General features: G+C 36.6%; 1 protein-coding gene across 1 annotated transcript; it reads left to right on the top strand.

Moving 5' to 3' along the window:
• Positions 1-10232: 10232 nt before the first annotated feature.
• LOC149076957 (heart- and neural crest derivatives-expressed protein 2-like) lies at positions 10233-14960 on the top strand. The gene is made up of 2 exons (XM_089242308.1): positions 10233-10877; positions 13534-14960. Exons 1-2 carry the CDS (start codon positions 10233-10235, stop codon positions 13624-13626), a joined length of 738 nt encoding a protein of 245 aa, XP_089098434.1. The 3' UTR covers positions 13627-14960.
• Positions 14961-21061: the final 6101 nt, after the last annotated feature.

The following is a 21061-nucleotide window of genomic DNA, read 5'->3' as shown; positions in this document are numbered from 1 at the left end:
TTGAATTGTCATCATGTACAAAGAAAACGACAATATCAAATACTGAATAAATATCCCCAGGTCTAAATAACGAAATGAAATTTGTCATAAAAAAAAAATTATTGAATGAAAATGAATTTTTTTTCATTTTCGTTTTTAATCTGGAAGAACTTTCGGTTTCGTTGGAAATTCCTACGGAAAATGTTAAATAATAAAAATTTCTCTATTTTAAATGTTTTATTTTTCTTTCAGCATTTTTGATCGGTCGTTGAGTAGCTTTTCCTCGCAATAAAGATTTATTCAGTATAAGAGATTGTTTTTTCTGCATTTGGAATTAATACAACTATAAATATCGTCTACATCGATAATTATGCATGAACTTTTTTTTAAATAGATTTACTTTTAAAAAAATTTAATCTATTCTTATATATGTAGATATTTATTAGAGATAATATGAATATTTAAGTTTTAATCTGTCGAAACCTGTTTAATCAATAACATTGATAAGTGATTTTTTTTTTTTTAATTTTTTTTTTCTCGAAATACAATGGAACTGATTCAGAGAGGATTATGGGGATGATTTTTAACAATGTAATTTTTTTTTAATATCAAAAAACCGATTTTTATAATAAAAACTAATACTTAAATAAACTTATAATGAAAAAAAAATTAATTTCTATTTCTTTCTTTGCAAAAAATGATTAAAATTATAATTTTTTATTAGATTATTGAAATATATTTACAATTTACTAAAATTATTTTTAAACACTGTTGTTCCGATTGAAGATTTACAATATATAGGCAATATCTAATACTTTATTACATTAACAGCATGGTGGTGAAGTATATTTTTCGATAATGATTAAGTATCGATTGAAATTTGATTACGGTATCATTTAATAATGTAATAAATTATTCAAAAGTTTGTAATTAAAATTAGTTACATAATTCCTTTTCCCAATATTACTGTTTTCTCCCGCCGAAATGTGTGTGGTATTACTGCTTGGGAGCGATTGAATGAATCGGCGGGGGGAGGTGTGGTATAGAAGCCAGAAATACGACATAAAATCTTTTAAGTCCGCTTTCTGGAAAAGGAAGGGATAAGAATGCATAAACTGACAAACAATGCTCTTCCTTCCCTTCTCTCTTTCTAACTTTTCTCCAATTTTTGAATTCAGATATCTCAACGAATATTGCACTTGGATATGTGGAATTTCTTTCATTGGCCTCAGAAAACACGAGGCAAGAACTTTCTAATTAGGCTTTTAGGACAGGATGCTCGTATAAAAAGTTGATTTTTTTGTATTTTAATAACTGTACGATCCCTTGCAACATGAATGACAAATCTGGGATCTACACGTTATTTGGATTTATTTTTCAACTGGCATTATGCCTCTAAGATCGACGATTCACTAGTAAAAGGCGGCAAGGAAAATTATGGAATCACCCTTATTAACCACTATGTATATATGTTACGGTAAATGTTAAAAATCTGATGATGAACCAGAATCACCGGTTCATCAACCGGATTTCTGGTTCATGTTTTTATTACCGGTTGATGAACCGGTAATAAAAACATGATTACTGGTTATTATGCATAATCGCTGAGCATTTTGGCAACTTTGATAAATTTCCCTAAATATTTCACTTTTACGGTGGTTATGCATAGTAACCCAAACGTCGTTGTTAAATTTAATAATTACTAAAAACTTATCACATTTACCGACGATTATGCATAATACCCAAGCTTCGCGTCGTTATTAAACCATGGTAAATCGTACTTCAGTAAAACCTGTTTTTAACGGAACTTGTATTAAGGGGAAACCTGTCTTCAATGTGAGTTCTACATCATCCACCCTTAGATTAGCGAGAATCCATTTCTGTACTTGATGCTGTGGTTTTGATATGCCATGAGTAAAGCAGTTGCTTTCTGAAACTGTGACAAAATTCTTCGGAAAAGCAGACTTTTCCACGGGAAAAAATCGGTGTGAGTGTCTAATTTCCAAATGATATGCAAAACTTACAAAATTGTGTGCAAGTTGTGTGAAATTGAGGGAGATTGACGAAAGAACGGAAACTTGATTAGAAAAAGGAAGAGAAAAGCTGATTTTTTTCGACTGTGTTCGATAAAACTGTGTTGCAATGGTTTCATACTGGAAAGAGGCAAAAATGCATTGATCAACGGCACCGGGATCCGGAAATTTCGCCTCTGCCCTGACCGTATGAGTGACCAAGTGAGTGTGTGATTGACTGTATGAGTGGCCAAGTGAGTGTGTGATTGACTGTATGAGTGTCCAAGTGAGTGTGTGATTGACTGTATGAGTGTCCAAGTGAGTGTGTGATTGACTGTATGAGTGACCAAGTGAGTGTGATTGACTATGAGTGACCAAATGAGTGTGTGATTGACTGTATGAGTGACCAAATGAGTGTGTGATTGACTGTATGAATGATCGAGTGTCCATATGAATGGTAAAGTGAGTAACTACTACTTCTACTTCACCGAACACCAACTCTGGCCATATCGCTATATTGTAATTTACTGCCAGCAATGAGATGGGTTGAAAATGGAGGTGCTGTCTATCGGTGCACGCCTCAAGCTCGTTAGGGGAAAAATATCTTATCTATATCCTCCCTCCTGTTTGAACCAGGAAACGTGACAGCAACCTTCACGAGCACCTTACCATGTATGTAACATCACATACAGTGAGTGACTGTATGATTGACTGTGAGTGGCCGTATGAGTGACTGTATTAGTGATCAAGCTGGTGACAGTATGAGGGACCAAGTGAGTGATTGTTTTCGTGATCAAGTTAGTGACCGAATGAGTGACCGTATGAGTGATCGAATTTGTGACTGTATGAGTGACCACACTCACATGTTCACTCATACAGTCACTCACCCCCTTCAATTGGTCACTCACTTGGTCCCTCATGCAGTCACTCATTTGGCCACTCATGCAGTCACTTGCTTGGTCACTCACCCACTCACTTCGCACTCATACGGTCAGGCCAGGTGAAATGTCAAGAGCCAAATTTCCGAGGGCGAAATGCACCGGGCCACCACACTTCCCAGGGTCGAAATGTCAGAGGCGAAATTTCCGTAAACCCAACGGCACCATGATTAGGAAAAAAAATCAGAGCAAATCGCCAAAGATCTAGAAAACTGCGAAAATTTTCCTTCTTCAAAAGGATGGTCGCACAGTTGGCAGCAAAGGCGCAATTTTACGATCAAAACATTACGCCAGGTTTGTTGTGTGTGTGAGTCGTTTCATGAAGCTTTAACTCCTATTCTTAGTGAGTACATTTGATGGCATTTCCAATATTGTGATGAAACGGCTTTGTTTTGCAGAGCTATGCCAAATGGGACTATCGCTGGGAAAAAAGAAAAGATTAATAGATTCGAGAAGAACAAAGATCGTTTTAAAATTGAAAATTTTTATGTGTTAACAAAACAGGTCGCGAAAAACCTGCAGCCTCTTTTAATTCGCAAAAGAAAACTACCTCGATGTGAGTTTGAATAATGTAAAATTCCATACAGGGTGTCCACTCTTATCGTTGTCCAATGGCTATTTCCTGAACCGTTGGTTTTGGAGACAAAAAATTACAGTTAGGAAAAACCGTTTCAAATCATGTCGCCCATCGTCTTAAATGATGTTCAAATGAAAAAAAAAAATTTACTAATAAAAAATTTGCAAAATTTAAATTTTTATGCGGTCACCCTTTCCTCTAACTTCCAATTAGAAAGTTGTTACCCTGTCTGTCTTGAGGCCAACAAAAAAATTACCATGTTTCTAAGTGAAACAATATTCGCAGAGATATTTGAAGTCAAAAATGGGAGGAAAATTTGGCGCATTAATAAGGGAAAGAAGCATTACCTGTTAGTTCAGAGGTCTTCAACCTTTTTCCAATCGCGAGCTCTGCCTGTACCCATCATCAAAAGAGGAGGCAAGTTTGAAATACTGAAGATTGGAATACAGGATGGTTTTAATCCTCGAATGCAATTTGTACAAGCAGTTTAATCGGGACGTTGATTAAGTGCTCGTGAGCACGAAATCGGACATTGACATCAAGCACTCTGATTGCTTCAGGGGGCACCAAGGTGCTCGCGAGAAACAGGTTGAAGATGCCTGTGTTTCTTTATGCTATTCTCTTCTCCCCTTTCGTCCTCTGTTTTTGAATTCAAATATCTCAGTAAGTATTGTAGTTAGAAACGTGAAAATTTTTTTTGTTGGCCTCATAAGAGAAAGGGCACCTTCCTAACTGGAGTTAGAAGACAGACTCCTAAACTAGAGGACAGGGAGAGACCGTATAAAATTTTCAAATTTTATAACCTTTTATTAATATTTTTTTTCATTTGAACTGCTTCTAAGGTGATGGGCGACATCATTTGAAACAGTTTAGGTTTAGGAAATAGCCATTGGACAACGATAAAAGTGGACAACCTGTACATCCTTTGTATTTGTATTCTGTTGCTTACACCCATTCTAAAAATTCTTGGATGACGAGGAACACTTTCAAAAATTTGCTTACTAGACGACTTGAACATACCACTAGGCATTTGACAACCATAGCCACCTGTCCTCGTGTTTCACTAGTTTTGGCACCTCTGTGTTGAAGGAGAGTAATAATATTTTCGTAGTTGGGAGTTTACAATTTTACACTGTGTAATGCCCATCAAATGAAAGTTTTGAAAATGTCTCGGTTTTGTCCCGTTTTCTATTTAATGGATTCCGTGTTTTGTCGCGGTGTTGAATAACGAATTCCCGGATTTTTCCCGGTTTCTCAGGTGCCTCATCTGGCCAAGCCATATGGCCATCTTTCTTATTATTCAAAAATTGAGCAGTGGACGTCTCGGAGTCCAGGCACCCAGAATTGGGAACTGCTGTTCTAAGCTATTCTGTGAACCATCTTTATGTCCAAAAATATTTTCCGTTCATTATTTCCTGATATTTTTCTAGAGAAATTTTTATTTGATCGATATTCTTGTGTATTATATTACTATAATCAGAACATCAGGAATGGCAACCCTGATTGCACATCAATTAATGGAGGACAATGAGTCCGCTAGGGATTTTGAGGTCACCTTATCCTCAATTCATGATTAAAGAAGCGTGAATTGATGTGATCGTTACACGCTCACGGGGAAAAAAATACAAGCACGTAACAGAATTACTGGGAACTTCACCAATTACTGGGAACTTTATCTTTTATGCTGCCATCTATTGACCGAAAACGTACATGAAAACTGATTTTAACAAAATGAATTGTAAATTTTTGGATTTATTAATTCAAAAGACATTACGGCTCTCATGCGTATCCATTCGGTCTAATTTTCAGGATTTAAACCACTCTTGTAATGCAATTGAGTATTCTTCCAGTGAGCCGTTCAGTTATCACGCTGACATTTGATTCATGAAAGGTAGGTTCCGGCAGGGCCCAAGTAATGTGTGTGTCACGTGCGGTCGGACCGGCTACCCAAATTCATAGGCGGAGATTGACTTGGAAGTCGGGGGGGGGGGCACGATGATGATGATGTCAGCTCATATATACATTAGATCAGTCGACTCCACCTTTGACACTCGGGGGGCAATGCCCACCCCCGCCCCGTATCTCCGGCCATGCCGAAATTATACTGCTACCTGAACCCCTGACCTAAGGGGGACGGGCAGCAGCATACGCGATATACAGTACGTTGTATACCAAGAGTGCTCAATTTTTAGGAGAGTGCGGGCCGCGTTTGAAAACGTGTCGCAGACCGCTTAAATGATCTGTAAATGGGCCGCGGATCACCTAAGTCATATGGGGATGCGTCACGTGTCACTCAAGTGATATATAAATGTGCCGTGGGTGCATTATCGAGAGATACAAACTCCCGACCTGGCAAACATAATTCGCCATGCGGGGTTTCCCGGAGGGAGCATCTATTTTCTCCAGGGGGAAATAAGTCAACTTTACATCTTACCCCAAGGAGCACCATTGACATCTCGCGAGCAGCAATTTACTGCCCCTAGGGTTTATAACAATTACTACAAATTATCCTGCATTGAATGAAAACACATGTGGAAATGTGCCGCGGGTCCTTTAAGTGATCTGTAAAAGTGCCGTAGGTCACTCAAGTGATCTGGAAATGTGGAGCAGACCTTTCAAGTGATCTGGAAATGTGGAGCAGACCACTCAAGTGATCTATAAATGTGGAGCAGACCACTTAAGTGATGTGAAACTGCACCGCACGTCACTTAAAGTGATCTGTAAATGTGACACTTCGTTTATTTTTTATAAAATTCGGTATGAAGTCGATGAGGCCAAGAGTTGAACGTGTATGTTGCATACTTTCCTCAAAAGTAAAAAAATAAAAATACTGTGTGAGTTGTTTGTGATAAAAAAACGAGACGGCTGCGCCTTCAAGCACGAAAATTATCTATGAGTATTCCCTAAATTAGGCGCGCTTTTAACCGTTGATACAGCGGCAGCCACATTCAAAATTTTATTGAGGCCTGCGAGCCACTAAAGTAACACACGCATCAATTAAGAGCTCGGTGGGTCCCACTAGAGCTCTACTGTACACATGTTACCAAGAAACTCGGAGGGTTATACCATTGATGCTCGCAGAAGTACCCAGACGTGAAGTGTACTCTTGATTAGCCCCGAACGGACTTTTCCTCTAACACGCAGGAACGAAAGCGATAGCACAGTCATTTCATCATTTAGATGATGATAATTACCAAAATTTTAACAAATTTCCGCACAATAAGTTAAAAATAGCAGGCCCGTCTTTCGGGAGGGGTGCCAATATACATACATACATACATACATAGAGTACGTTTTATGCCCTCCCTCCCCGGAAAAAAAGTTGCGCATTACAACTTTACGACTATACATTTGAATGCGATTTGCGAAATAGTTATTCTCACGAAGGGGAATTTTTTCGGTACAGGAAAAAAAAATTAGTTTAAAATTTTGTCGATAGATGCAGCTGTAAAATCAGTGGAAATGTGCCTATTACAGTCCCATAAAATGTATTTTAATTAATAGCTAAATTCTAAATTTTCCTGCTGCTGGCGCACGCATACATAAGGATTCCATTGTGATGTTGACCATTGGTGGATAAAGCACTGGTAGTGAAATTGTTTTACCTTCAGTCACGAATCATTGCACCTCGTATACATTTCTCTGCGGAATTCCAATAACTACTGGCGAATTTCGTGCGGCGTCCTCTATCGACGAAATTCGAATCAATTTTTTTTTTCCAGTTCAAAAAAAATCACCCTCTTCGTGAGAATAACTTTCTCAAACCGCATTCGAACGTACCGGTTCCTTCGACTTTTATGAATTTTCAAATCATTTACGAATTTATGGGGCACCCTGTACATCCTTAACTGATTGCATTGCGCACTTCGAAATCTTGGCGATATCGATCATCTATTAATGTACGCGCTAGGGTTACTCTCTACCCGGATGTCCTTAATTTCATTTTCACTCGCGTCCAATTGCGCTAAAGGTGATCTGGAAAATATCTAGATAATCGAGTTAGCCATTTTCCAACTTGAGAGGGAAAACGTACAAAGAAAAGAGAATAAAAATATCCATAAATATCTCCTTTTATAACAGGATCCAAAATAAAATCCGTATTTTATTGCTAAAAAAAAACGTCCCCCTGACTAAACTGCGGGTGTATTTATAATAAAGTGGGCACGTGTAGTATATACTGAAAATAATAGCATTGACGAATTTTTCGTATGTAGCAAATCCAATTTGCTATAAAGTGAGATACGTGCAGAAGAACGATGCCGAATTCTGAGTTGTAGAGTACGGATCTTCAAAGCATGGCCCTTCAAGGCGAAATGTGGCCCTCGGAACTATTTGCCCTGGCCCACCGAAGACGGGATCCTGAAATTTCGCCCCCGACGTTTCGTCTCCGGGGCATTTCGCCAATCCTGATCGTATGAGTGACCGAGAAAGTGATCAAGTAAGTGACTGGCTGTGTGAGTGGCCCAGCGATTGGCGATGCTAGTGGGTGAGTGACCGTATGAGTGACACTATAAGTGTGTGGACGTCCGTATGAGTGAGTGTGTGGCCATATGAGTGACCAAGTGAGTGAACATATGAGTCACCAAGTAAATTATTGTATTAGTCACCGAGGGAGTGACCATATGAGGGATCAAGTTAGTGGCTTTGAAGACGGACACCCCGCTTCACATCTCAGTTAAGTGATCAGTCAAGTTAGGGACCGTATGAGTGACCACACTCACTTGGTCTCTCATGCGGTCACATACTGTCACTCATTCATACGGTCATCCACCCACTCACTCAGTCATTCTATCACCCTCAGTCTTGCGGTCATTCATTCATATGGTCACTTGCTCACTCCCCATTCATTTCGTCACTAACACGGTCAGGGCAAGCGAAATGACCGTAATGAAATTCCTGGGGTGAATCATCGGGTTAAAAATGTCAAAGCTGAAAGAAATGTACCGGGCACGAAACGTGACAGAGGCGAAATGACATGGTGGTCCGTAGGTTTCATGGTAAGCTGCTTCAATATAGTCCGAGACGTCTGAAACATTGAAGACCTCCGTCATAGAGCTTCGTAAAATTACGAGAATTAGCACCAAGACACAAAATTATTAATAACCAGTTCGCGTTATAGTAACAGTTTTACAACAACATTCGTAAGAACACCTTTCAAGGATGATCTAACATATATCTCTTCTTTTAGATCAAGTACAAGTACAAACACAAAGGCCACAACAGGCAAATCGCCCAACGAGGTGGCTGGAAAAAGATACCCATAAAAAACATGGATGTCGAATATAACTAAAATACAGCAACCCAATATAGACGCATATATCACGAAATTTAAAAAAAAATACTAATAATTAATACTATATACTATTGATACTATGCACTGCCCATAAAAAAGGTTATGGTTGTCTTATACTAATTACGGATAGCTTCTCTATTGACCCCAACATATCATATTTCTTTTTAAACGTGTTAGTCGTATTAGAATTCACGCCCCCCCCCCCCGAAGGTAAGATATTCCATTTATTAAGATCCCTATTAGAAAAAATTTCCCTACGACACCAAACCTGGAATTGTCCCTTACTAGATGATACTGGTGTTCCTTTACCGAAACTGTTGATTAACGGTGTATTGATTTCTTAGTCCATCCTATTCACATCCCGTTGAAAATTGAAAATTTTAAACAATTACTTCATATCCCCCCAATCTCAACACCTGTGTTCTTCTGATGTAAACATATTCAAGAAATCGAGTCTTTCTTCATAGCTCAAGCCTTGTGTGCCAACAAGAGCGTGTTCCAATATAGCTCTTCTCTGCACTCCCTCAACCAAGTCTATGTCTCACTGCAAGGTATGGTCCCCACAAAACCTTATGGAATACTCCGATCCACGACGGACTAATCCTCGGAAAAGCGATATAATGACTTTAGGAGAATGCGAAGAGCCCCTTTTTAAGAATGAAACTGAACATTCCATTCGATTTTTTGACCACCGCTGAACAATGTTCAGAAATCCTAAGCCGCTCGTCAATGAGAATTCCCAAATCGATGACCCTAGTCGCAACCGGAATAATGACACCATTCTACTCGTTAGTGAAACGTGGATTGTTCGAACCAAAATGAGCGACCATGCACCTATTCACACTGACGGTCACGCTCTCTTCATTAGCCCATACTGCAATCATATTCAAGATCATTTGATATTCACGTTTTCAAATGACAGGATCTTTACGGGGATAAATTTTCATGATAGACATTGTTTCTCATTTGACTGAAAATAAATATAATTCAATAACTTGTGTTAAATTATAGATTAAATTAGATAAATGCATGATCAAATTAACGAATAATCAGGATGATGAATCTCTTGCAAACCAAATCAAAATCATTAGGGGTAGATCAAATTAAAATCATTTATCAATATTTAGCTTGAAATAATCAAGTTTTAAAGTAAATACAATCAATCTTTGAATGCTGTTGGTTGCAGTGTTCGCCAATACGCATCTAGGTGCGTGATTAACGTATCAAAATTCAATTTTACTCCTCCAATTTCGTTGAGGAGTGAAAATACTCCAAATTTTAAGAATTTGTTTTTAATTCTGACGAAAAAAAACCCTGTTTTTAACAAAAGATACCCCTTAAAATTTGAGAGAGGAGTGAAATTGCCCTTCTAAATTACATTTTAGGATACACTGATGGTAGTGATCTTAAAGGAATTCGAATATCATTCCGATATGGGAGTTTCCCAGATATGGCTCCACCCAATAGAGGGCGGGACTCCGTCGCAGTTATGGATTGGATATTCGTATTCTTCTCCTGGAATGGAATCTCCGGGTCTCCAAATGACAATGAGTTTACTCAACGATTACTCGCAGCATTTCAGGGGATCGGCCGAAAACACTTACCCTCAACAATATTGTCAAGGCAATAGATACGAGACCATCTCGTCGAATAGTCAACCGGACACCGATTACCCGAGCTGGTTGTTCGCAGGTTACTGTACGGACCCTTCGCTGGATTACGGAGCGACCGGTCAAGTGTCCATTGCCAACGGGTTCGAATACTGCTCGATCAATAATCTCAAGCCCCAACGGGGCTTCAAAAGAAGAGCCACGGTCAACCGAAAAGAAAGGAGGAGAACACTTTCCATCAACACCGCTTTCAGTGAATTGCGCGACTGCATTCCTAACGTGCCTTCAGACACGAAATTGTCCAAGATAAAAACTCTCAGGCTTGCCACGAGCTACATCGCTTACCTGATGGACATACTGGCGCAGGATGAGCCCGGAAGGTCGACCTCGCAACAGGGTGGATTCAAGGTCGAACTCAACAAGAAATACGAATTTAAAGAAGAAACTAAAAGAAAGACTCAACATGTAGTAAGCGCATGTTTCTTACATTCAAAATGTGCATATTATGTATTTTGGAAAGAAAAACAGTTCAAAATTTCAACTAAAAGTAGAATGAAATCAAATAACATTTTGAAGTTAAAGTGAATTTGAATCGTTATCTCCCCAAGAGAAATAAAATAACTAAAATCAAAAAAAAGCTCTATAGAAATAAATCATCTCAGAATAATATTCAATATGGTATGAATCTGAAAAAATAATAACTCCATGGTTTATATTTGTGAAAATAATTCGCTATAGATCCTTAATGTTAGCTTTCTAGCAGAGTTATGCACTTCATGAGAAACAAATATTAAGTGAAGAGGTATTTTCAAAATGTAGTGAATATACGGTATTAATCAAAATATAATGGGGAAAAATGTATTGTTATTTTTTTTATTGATGATAACACTAATACTTTTTTTCGCAGTAGTGTTTCACAAACACATATTTTTTTTCAATTTTCTAATTAATATTTCATTTGATTGCAAATAAATACAAAAAATTTCGTTTGTTTTTTGAAAATAAGAGAAGGAATTAATGAATTGTAGGGAAAATGTACAATGTATGGAAAAACACTTTGAGCGCGATTTGCTCAGTTTGCAATTTTTGAGCTCATCCGTAAAATTAAAAAGAAAAATTCTGAAATTTTGCAAAAATGTTTATTCGAAATGTTTAAATAAAACGAACCTCCAATTTAGCAATTTGAACAATGGGAAGTATTTTTGGGAAGTATGTAATCGAATCCAGTGAGCAGTGAATCTTCACATACCTTAGAAATCTGCGATTATCGTGGGTTGTAGTGGATGAAGCCAACAGGTGTGTTCAAAGTTCACCTCGGAGAAAAGACGCTGTAACGTGTAGTTTCCAATAACAGTGGTGCACTGGGAAAAGCAGCATCTCGATTTTCAATTTGGTTTTCAACTGGAACCATGCCAGCTGACAGTTGTTCTCTAATTGGAGTGTTGTCCAATTGGTACATTTCATCATGAAAGAAATTAACGAACTATTTCGCGCGTGACTGTGGGATGATAAGAGTCACTGAACGTCGAAATAGTGACATTCTAATGCTTCGTTCAGGACGATTTTCAGATTAAGAATCATAAGAAGATAAATACTCTTGCGAGTAGAAAATTCAGCAAGAATTTCCGAATAACACATCAGGTGTTCTTCAAGTGCCTATATACGATATACTGTATAAGCTACATCTCTCTGATAGCAAACAGTGAATAATATACTAAAATGTGGGGTTCCGCGGGGGGGGGGGGTGTGTGGGCGGGGTGCATGCGTGGTGTAGCAGTAGTAGGTAGGGCCTCCAAAAAATGGCTCGGGGATCCATGATGTTCTTAAGTCAGCCACCTCGTTGGGCAGTTTGCCTGTTGTGGCGTTGTATTTGTATTTGTAACCCCTTTATGATCACGGGAGTAATATTGCTTCCAAACACCAGTGGAATAAACTCAAACCTAAGTTCTGTGTTTTCTTTCCTCTCTCTTCACCATCGCAAGTCTTCATAGTAACCCCAACTACGGAAGTTGCTTTTTCTTTCCCTCCTTTGCTTCTATATACTCCGATTAATCTTTTTTTTTTCCACACATATAATGTATCATTCTACTATATCGCGTGTAAGAGTGAAAGACAACACGTAGGGTGAGGGTGAAAAGAGGGCTCCCCTTATCTACCTTATACCTATTATACTTTTACTTTTTTCTTCTTCCCCCCCCCCTTCTTTTCTAGCGTGTGGTTAGGTTAAGACAAGGTTACCAGATTTATCACCGATTCGTCAAATTAAGATAATTCAAATTTCTCTTGCCAAAAGTTTGCACGTAAAGTGGTTAAAAGAATGTTCAATTCAGATTTTTGAAATTTATTTATTTTTTCAAACTTTAAAATATTCATAGAATTCTAACAAATAGTCATATATCCGAGATCGAGATTCATTTTACTAACACATGTCGAATAAATATTTCTGCAAAATTTCAGAATTTTTGGTGCAATAGTTCTTTTTTTTTAATCTTACGGATGAGCTCACAAACTTCAATCTGAAAAAAAATCTCCATTTCGAAGTGTTTTTTCTTGTATACATTTACACTCTAATTCATTACTACTTTCTTTTATTTTGAATTAACCGATTGACACGATTTTTTTTCATTTATTTGCAATCAAATGAAATATTTTCTAAACTTATTTTTGAAAAATGAATTTCATGTGTCGTGACATCCCTTAAATGAACGGAAAAATTAATCACGAAATACATTAATTGCGCGTTTTAAACTCCAAATTCTGAGCGGAGATGCTTCAATATTATTGGGTTTAGAATGTAAGAACTCCACACAATACATAAAGATATGTACCTGGAAATTCCCAAGCTACCATTGGGCAAATACCGAAAAAGAAAAGGTATTCATTAACTATAGGAAAATTTATGTCTATTGTGTACTTTTTGGAAAAGAACTAAGCTTTTGTCAATTTTAAAGCTTCAAAAAATTGACTTTCTAAATATTTTAACGCCCATCAATTTATAGTTATTATCTTTAATATTCTCTTTGATCCTTTTATATAGGAGCTTCTGATTTTTTTCATGCGAATGTTATTTAAACGGGAAAATGCATATAAGAGATATCTGTGGTTCTCTTCTTCTATCCCATAGATGAGTCCAAATTGTCACGGAGATCGCAAGCCCAAAGGAAGAACAGGATGGCCGCAGCATGTATGGGCACTGGAGTTGAAAAGTGATCCTTGAATATATGAATAAATGAAAATATGGTTGAATAGAATAGAACGAAATTGAATGCACTCCATAAATCGAATGCATAATGCATATTAAATGTACTGCTGTAAGAATTTTTTCTTTCTTTCTGAGCCTGATCGCCCACTGGAAACTACTACGAGCGATAACAGGTCGCATGTATGCGCAAGACTACCATAGCCAGGGCCCGACTTTGACTTGATGGGCAAAAGATGTACAGTATTGGGGAAGGGGGCCCTTTCGACTGTAATCGCAGAAGTTTGGTACGTCGGCAAATACAGTAATGCCATTTGTAAACACATCAAAAAGGATATGCACTATTTTAAATGAGAAATGTAATGCAAAATTCCCCATGAAATATTTTACACTATAAATGTTTTTTTCGCACTCTCATATGAGCGAAATTATTGACAATGTCATCCAAGTCTAATGTTTGAGTTATTTAGACTTCGTACACAATTAAGTTGGAAATAACAATTTTCATTGTAAAAGATTTGAAAACGAACTGATGATTTTATCTTTTTTAATAGAAAGAACGATTTTTCTCTAGAACAGTTTGATATTGGTGATGTTGTCAACGATGATTCAATGCTGTCCTAACATTTGTAAAAGTCTCTTCTAAACCTCTAGCGTTATTAAAGAATTGTGACATTATGTCACCAACCTGAACCAAGGATAAAAATTGTTTCAGTTTGTCTGAGAAAGTGTTTGCGAAATCAGATGCATAAAGTCATGTATTGTAAATATACAGAATCTTTATGAAGATTTAAAGATTTCATGTTGATCAAAAATGCAAAATTTTTTGTCATCGTTTCATAAATCATTTTGCTGTCAAAAAGATGTGAAATTGAAGAATCGAACAAAAAGTAGTGACACACTGAAACGTATTTTTGTCATGGAATTAATATTTCATTGTACATGCTGTGCAAAGTCTATTACTGATTAGTATAACATTAAAATTGATATTTAATAGGGGTTTGCTAATACTGGACACTTTGGAAATAGTATGATGGGATTTAGGGGAAAGTTCCTTGATTTTCCAAAATTTTACCAAATAAAATTTATAAAAATTCGAGTAAAATATGTATTATTATAAATTTTAGTGTCCCTTAAAACGTGGGGCCCTGGGCAAATGCCCATGAGGAAATCGGGCCCTGACCATAGCAGTCTTGCGCATGCACGTGACTTGTTTTCGCTCGTAGTAGCTTCCAATAGATGGCCTTAGGATAACCCGTACGTAAATAACTGAATCTAGTCAGCATATGCAATATCATCACACATGAATCACACCAAAATCTAATACGGATCATTAGCCTAGATGTGACTTAGATTATAAAGAAAAAAATCGAGATGCATTGCAATTCTCACACATATCGAGATGCATTACATTTATATCACACTACGAATGTGATGCAGTAACTCGGATTTCTGTCAAAACTGAGTCTAGGCTAATGATATGGCTGTATAGAACATCTCAGTTTTTGAGATGCAGTCTTGCTGCATTACACGTGTGTTACATCGCCAATAAAAACACGGCAATTATGTCATTGATTTCACTCTCATTCGGGCAACCAGCTGCAATGAATGGAATTACACCGCGGGAATAAATTCACTTTGATACTTTTTGAGAGCAACCTCGAAGTAGACTCGGTAGACTACTCATCTGATTCACTATTTATGGTAGATTATATATTTCTGAATAATTGAGAAAAATCATTTTTTGTTTGTCAAGTGATACGCCTTTTTTTCCCTGTTGAATTCGGTAAATGTAATAAATGCAGTTTATCACTACAATGTATTTTTTCTTTTCCTAATAATAATGAGAATCAAAAAATGGTTTGAAAAAATTCAGTTTTATTATATATTCTGTGTCTAGCACTGGTATCGGTTCTCTCTCTTCGTCGGGGCTTCCGTTTGGTTGCTGGGAAAACCATTGTACTTTGTAGTATGGGGTCGAACAGATATCTTCAACCCTTTTCTCGCGAGCTCCGCGCTCTCCGAAAGGTTGAACATTCTTAGCATAAACTAGGCATCTTCAACCTGTTGCGCTCCCTGAAACACCCGGAGTGCTCGATGCCCGTGTTCAATTTCTTTGCTCGCGAGCACTTAATCAACGTCCGGATTAAACACCTTGTACAAATTACGTTCAAGGATTGAAATCATCCTTATTTCGTGCATTCGTATGTCAAACTTGCCGTAAGGGTGCTCTTCTTTTCACGATGGGTACAGATAAGTGCTTGTGACCAGAAAAAGGTTGAAGAATTCTGCTCTAGAACTAATTCAGAAATCAAAATCTTTAATACAGAGCTCGAGCCGAGCACTAAGAAATCTGGAATACTTTTGACTGCTTCCCCTCCCACCCCTATAGTGTAGACGTGTATAGAAGAAACACTTCGGACATGATTTTTCTCAGATTGCAGTTTTTTGAGCTTATCAGTAAGATTATAAAAAAGAAAAACTACTTTACGCGGTGCATCACTACATTAAATTTCAATAGTCATTGACTTGCATCGTGCCATGTGTTGAATGCAAGGATGTCAAAAATTTTTATGTAGGAGACCTTGATTTCGGAATTAATTTTTTGGGATGCTCTAGCCCCAACGGCACCCCCGGCTTCAACGTCACTGGTTTTACGTTTAGGCATTCACACAAAATGTGCGATCTTTATCATTGGTGTCATCGTTTTTGTTACATATGTTATTCTGTATAATGAATTTAATGTATGGTACATGTACTGATATTTTAAACAGAAGTTGAAAAATGATTATTCTTCATTAAAATTCACGTGAAGCCTACAGCAAGAGTGTAGTAAATCTCTAATATTTGAGATGATTAATGGTAATTCTATAATTCGGTTTGTTAATTTTGTTTCTGCATCTTCAACTGACCGATCTGTAACATAAGCATGGCCTACACATGGGGAGGGGGTGACAGGGCTGTAGGCCAGGACCCTGGGATCAACTTTATAATTTCTTATTTTTGTTTTAGACTTTATAATTTTATTTAGAAATGAGCCAGTGAAAAATTTTCGCTTAGAAATTCCGAAGCAGTGTTTTCCTTCAAATCCCACTCCAGGACATGGAGTGATGTGTAGATACGAGTCACTTCGAAAAGCAATACTATGGTTTTAGAGGCGAATGATGATTTTTGCTCTGCCAAGATACACGAAATTAACAGGCTACCTGGATATCAGGCCGAAGTGTGTGTGAACTTGGAAAAAAAAAAGTTATTCTCTCCACCACTTACGATGTCTCCTCTCAGCAAGTCAAGCTACTGCGCCTGTTTTAATAGGAACGAGACCGTCTGTCTGTGGTATAATTGTCAATGCACTTCCCTGGTATGCATGAGGCTCGATTCCTGGGGGAACGAACAATCCAAGTTCATTTCTGCATGATATCCAGATAACCAATTGATTTCAATGCTATGGTGTGTCTGACATACGATTTTTGACACATTTTAATGGTGTTTTTTCTTCAATTATCGTTTTTGGTTGATTCAATATTTCTTTATATAAAAAAAATGGCAAAAAAAATGCATTTGATTTGTTAATCCTTTAACTGCTTGATTAACTATGAGCGATCGACACGATAAAATTTTGCATAAAACGAATATTGTGGCTCCTCCAGAAAAGCATGTGCATCGCAGAGAGATAACGATTCCTCAACAAATATGTCTTGAACTAATTTTTCCTCAACTAAAAATGAATCTGATTTTTATTACAATGATGGAATTTTTTTTTTTTTTTTTTTTGCGCGATTAAAAGGTTAAAATAAAGTTGGTAAGATTATACAGTGAAACCTGTCTAAGACGGACACTGTATGAGGCGGAAACCTGTTTAAAACGGGAATCAAAATATAGTCTGTTCAATGATTAGTGCTTAGATTTGCACCTTTATGAAACGGAGATCTGTCTGAAACGGAGTATTATTTCAGTCTCTTGACGTTCCGTTTTGTACAGGTTTCACTGTACCAGTAATACGTAAGACGGGGGTTTTCAATTCATGACCAATGTGACACTTCGAGCTTTTTGCTGTGGAACGTCGACCAATTCTTTGAAAATACCTACTTTTTACAGGAAAAACGATTAAATTCCAAAGAATAAATATAAAAAATCCTTAAAGATAACTCTGAAATCTGTACTGCTATATTTAGAACTGTGGGATACTTTCCAGATTCAGTAGTAATAGTGCCCATTTGATACATAAAAAGACCATCGGGAGGGAGGAAGGGGCGCCACATCCTGAGCTAAAACAGTTTTTGAGGCCTATAATTTCATATCGGCTAGCAGCTTACATACTTCGAGAGGCCAAGTTCGGCATCTCAAAGGTGCGCATGATTACAGAAATTCCAAAAACTACCTTAACGAAAGAAAATAATTTTTGAAAAACAATAATTTCATAATTGATGAGAACTTATGATTAGTAAAAGGTTGCTACAGAATTACTGAAAGAAAAAATTGTGGAACTACTAACAGAAATAATTTCAGAATTATTAGGATTACTTTCGGAATTATCAAGAGTAATTTCAGAATTGTTAAAAGTAATAATTTTCATGAAAAGATTAAGAATTTTTGAAAGAGATGATTTCATAATCAATGAAAATTTAAAATTTATGAAAAAATAACTTCAAAATTATCGGAGTAAACTTCCGATTTAATAAAATAAATAATTGGCTAAAACGAATTAGTTAATTAATTAATAAAGGAAGTTATTTAAAAATCCTTAAAAATTCAAATTTAATGAAAGAGAAATTCAGAGGAAATAAAAGTATTCAAATAAATTTGGAGATCCCTGTTTAATAACAGAATAACCACGGTGACTTTTAGTGGTCCGCGGGCTTCGTGGAAAACTTAATTTGGCCCGTAATGTCGTAAAGATTAAAGACCTCCGCCTGGCGTAAGAGCAGGTTCATAACTGGGGTTTTTGCCGCCCGGGGCAAACATGATTCAGCCGCCCGGAGTAAACATTTTGCCGCCCCCACAACTTTAAAATTCAATAATTTTATAACGGTATTCTTTGTTCGCACCTAAAATTTCCGACGCCCTTAAATCTTGCCACCCGGGGCAGTCCCCCCCCCTGCCCCCTCTAGTTCCGTCCCTGCGTAAGAGAACGTATATTGGCCATTGTGCTTTTTTTTTATCATGGCCAAAATGGAAAATTTTATGTTTCAAAGGAACTCCTGCCCTAGAACATGGTGGGAAAAATGGAAGGAAATCTCTAGAGTAGAAATATCTCTTGTGGAAATATTATTAAAAGTATTATTTGAACATTGATTTATTGCAAATTTGGTGCACATATTTTTGATTGTATATCAAGCCTGTAGAAAATGTTTTATATATCCCCAATACTTATTTTTTGCAAATTTTCTTTAAAATAATTGCATTATTAACTACTTGATTACATAGTAAAATAGCATGGCTTCTCAATGTGATTAAATAAAAATTGATTCGAAATAAATGAAACCTGTTCAATTCAATAAAATGAAGGTAAAATTTTAAGATCCCTTCATAAATATAGGCCTACTTGGGGTTTAAGAAACATAGGGCTGGGAATCGATTAAAATTTTTAACTGGTTAATCAGAAATTTTTAATCGATTAATCAGAAATTTTTAATCGATTAATCTAATTTTAATCGAATATTTTTTGTGACCAAATAATATTAATATATGCTATAAGAATATATTTTATTCATTTCACTCACCTATTCGGTGGATGTAAAAAAATGTAGGAATAACTTTAAAAAATTAAGGCTTCCCGCTTCAAGCAATTTGATATGCTGAACATAATTGCCTAAACCTGTGATTTCTCCATTTGGATCTTGTCCTTTTTTGAAGAAAAAAACTTTTTCTTGTTTTCTTATTAGAAATTCCTCTCGAATGGTTCTTGTGATGAGAAGAGCTGATGCTTCCAAAAATACGAATTTTGGTATTCTTTTGAAACTTTGATATACAACTATCACAGCGACACCTACACTCCCATCAAACTCAATTTGAAAGTAAAATCATCAGTTTTCATTGAATCTAATTTGATCAAAATATTGATTGGAATATTTTTAAATAGGGGCACTCATCCAAAATGTTCTGTATAAAACAAGATTTTTATGACATCTAATCAATTTTTTTCAAGAAATCTAGTTAATTCACAAACTTTTATTAAAAATTTTAATCTAATTGATAGTCAATTAACTCAGCTAAAATTTTTAACTGCGATCAACAATTGATCGATATACCGACCCGATTAATCGGACCAGCCCTAAAAAATATATTAATTTTTTTTTTTACTTTTAAAATTAGAGAGTAAATTTTAATAAAGATTGAGTCAATGAAATCTCGATCTTTTCTATCATTATATGAACTAAAGCAGGGCCGGAACTAGAGGGGGGTTAAGGGGTCTAACTGCCCCCTGACGAAAAATTTATGGGGCAGCAATTTTAGGTACGGACAAAGAACACCGTTATACAATTATCGAATTTTAAAGTTGTGGGGGCGGCTGAATCATGTTTGTCCCGGGCAACAAAAATCCTAGTTACGGCCCTGAACTGAACAGTATTTTTTTTTATCATCAGTTTTTATTCAATTTCTGTCATGCTATTTTATCGTGCACGCAATAAAGCTTTTTTGCAACAAAAACTAAGAATCGAAAATATGTAAAATTTTGTACTGGCACAGAATAGCTTATACAATCAGATATATCTGTTCTAAATTCGAAATAAAGGAATGGTTGAATAATATTTTTGATCATTTTTCAACCAGACAGAGCATATAGTTTTTCATGACCCATTAATATTTCCCGTTGAGACAGTCCTGTGAGGTTATTTATCATTCTATTCATTATTTTCTGCTTTTTAGAAAACTTTAAGTCAATGGCGTGGCCATTCATTACCCTTGGATAACTTATTATGTAACTACTTTGGGAAAATATGATAAATCCTTGTGAAATGACTCGTCCTCATGGTAAATAAATAAAATAATATAAAAATGGAATTGTCTACTTTTTTTCGCAACTTTTGAAAACCTCGAAGATCCCGATCGATGAAAAAATTTCATTTTCCATCGATTTTTTTCCCCCTTTCCTGTCAGGAGAATGCGACATTTCCCGGGTGCGCAAATGCTATGCTCCTCCTCCACTCTCATTTGATTGGCTGGCATCTCCGATTCTGTACACCAATGAGCCCACTATGAATTTTCACATTCTTCCTTGTGGTGATGTTGGGCAGAATTCCATATAAAAAAACGCGTATATTTATTTATATCCATATCTTGTCTTTTATTCCTGTTTTATTCAATTTCTGTTCTCAGATATGCAGCTTCTATCGTCAATTTTGATAACATACAGCTTAAAAACCACACTTAGCGAAGGTGAATGCGTCAAGACAGCTCTGTGGCCGCTTTTGAGCTGTAATTTTGGCTATTGTGACAAGCATTGCCACAT

The sequence above is a fragment of the Pholcus phalangioides genome, unplaced genomic scaffold (assembly GCF_987345545.1).
Source record: "Pholcus phalangioides strain wild (caught in Gottingen) unplaced genomic scaffold, Ppha-v1.0 ptg000015l_1, whole genome shotgun sequence".
NCBI lineage: Eukaryota > Metazoa > Arthropoda > Arachnida > Araneae > Pholcidae > Pholcus > Pholcus phalangioides.
This window is presented reverse-complemented; position numbering and strand designations above follow the sequence as displayed.

Excerpts from the sequence above, each read along its gene's own strand:
- LOC149076957 (XM_089242308.1), top strand. The coding sequence starts at position 10,233 with ATGGGAGTTTCCCAGATATGGCTCCACCCAATAGAGGGCGGGACTCCG. Across the intron at positions 10,878-13,533 it reads AAAGAAAGACTCAACATGTA|ATGAGTCCAAATTGTCACGG; the intron begins GTAAGCGCATGT and ends TCTATCCCATAG.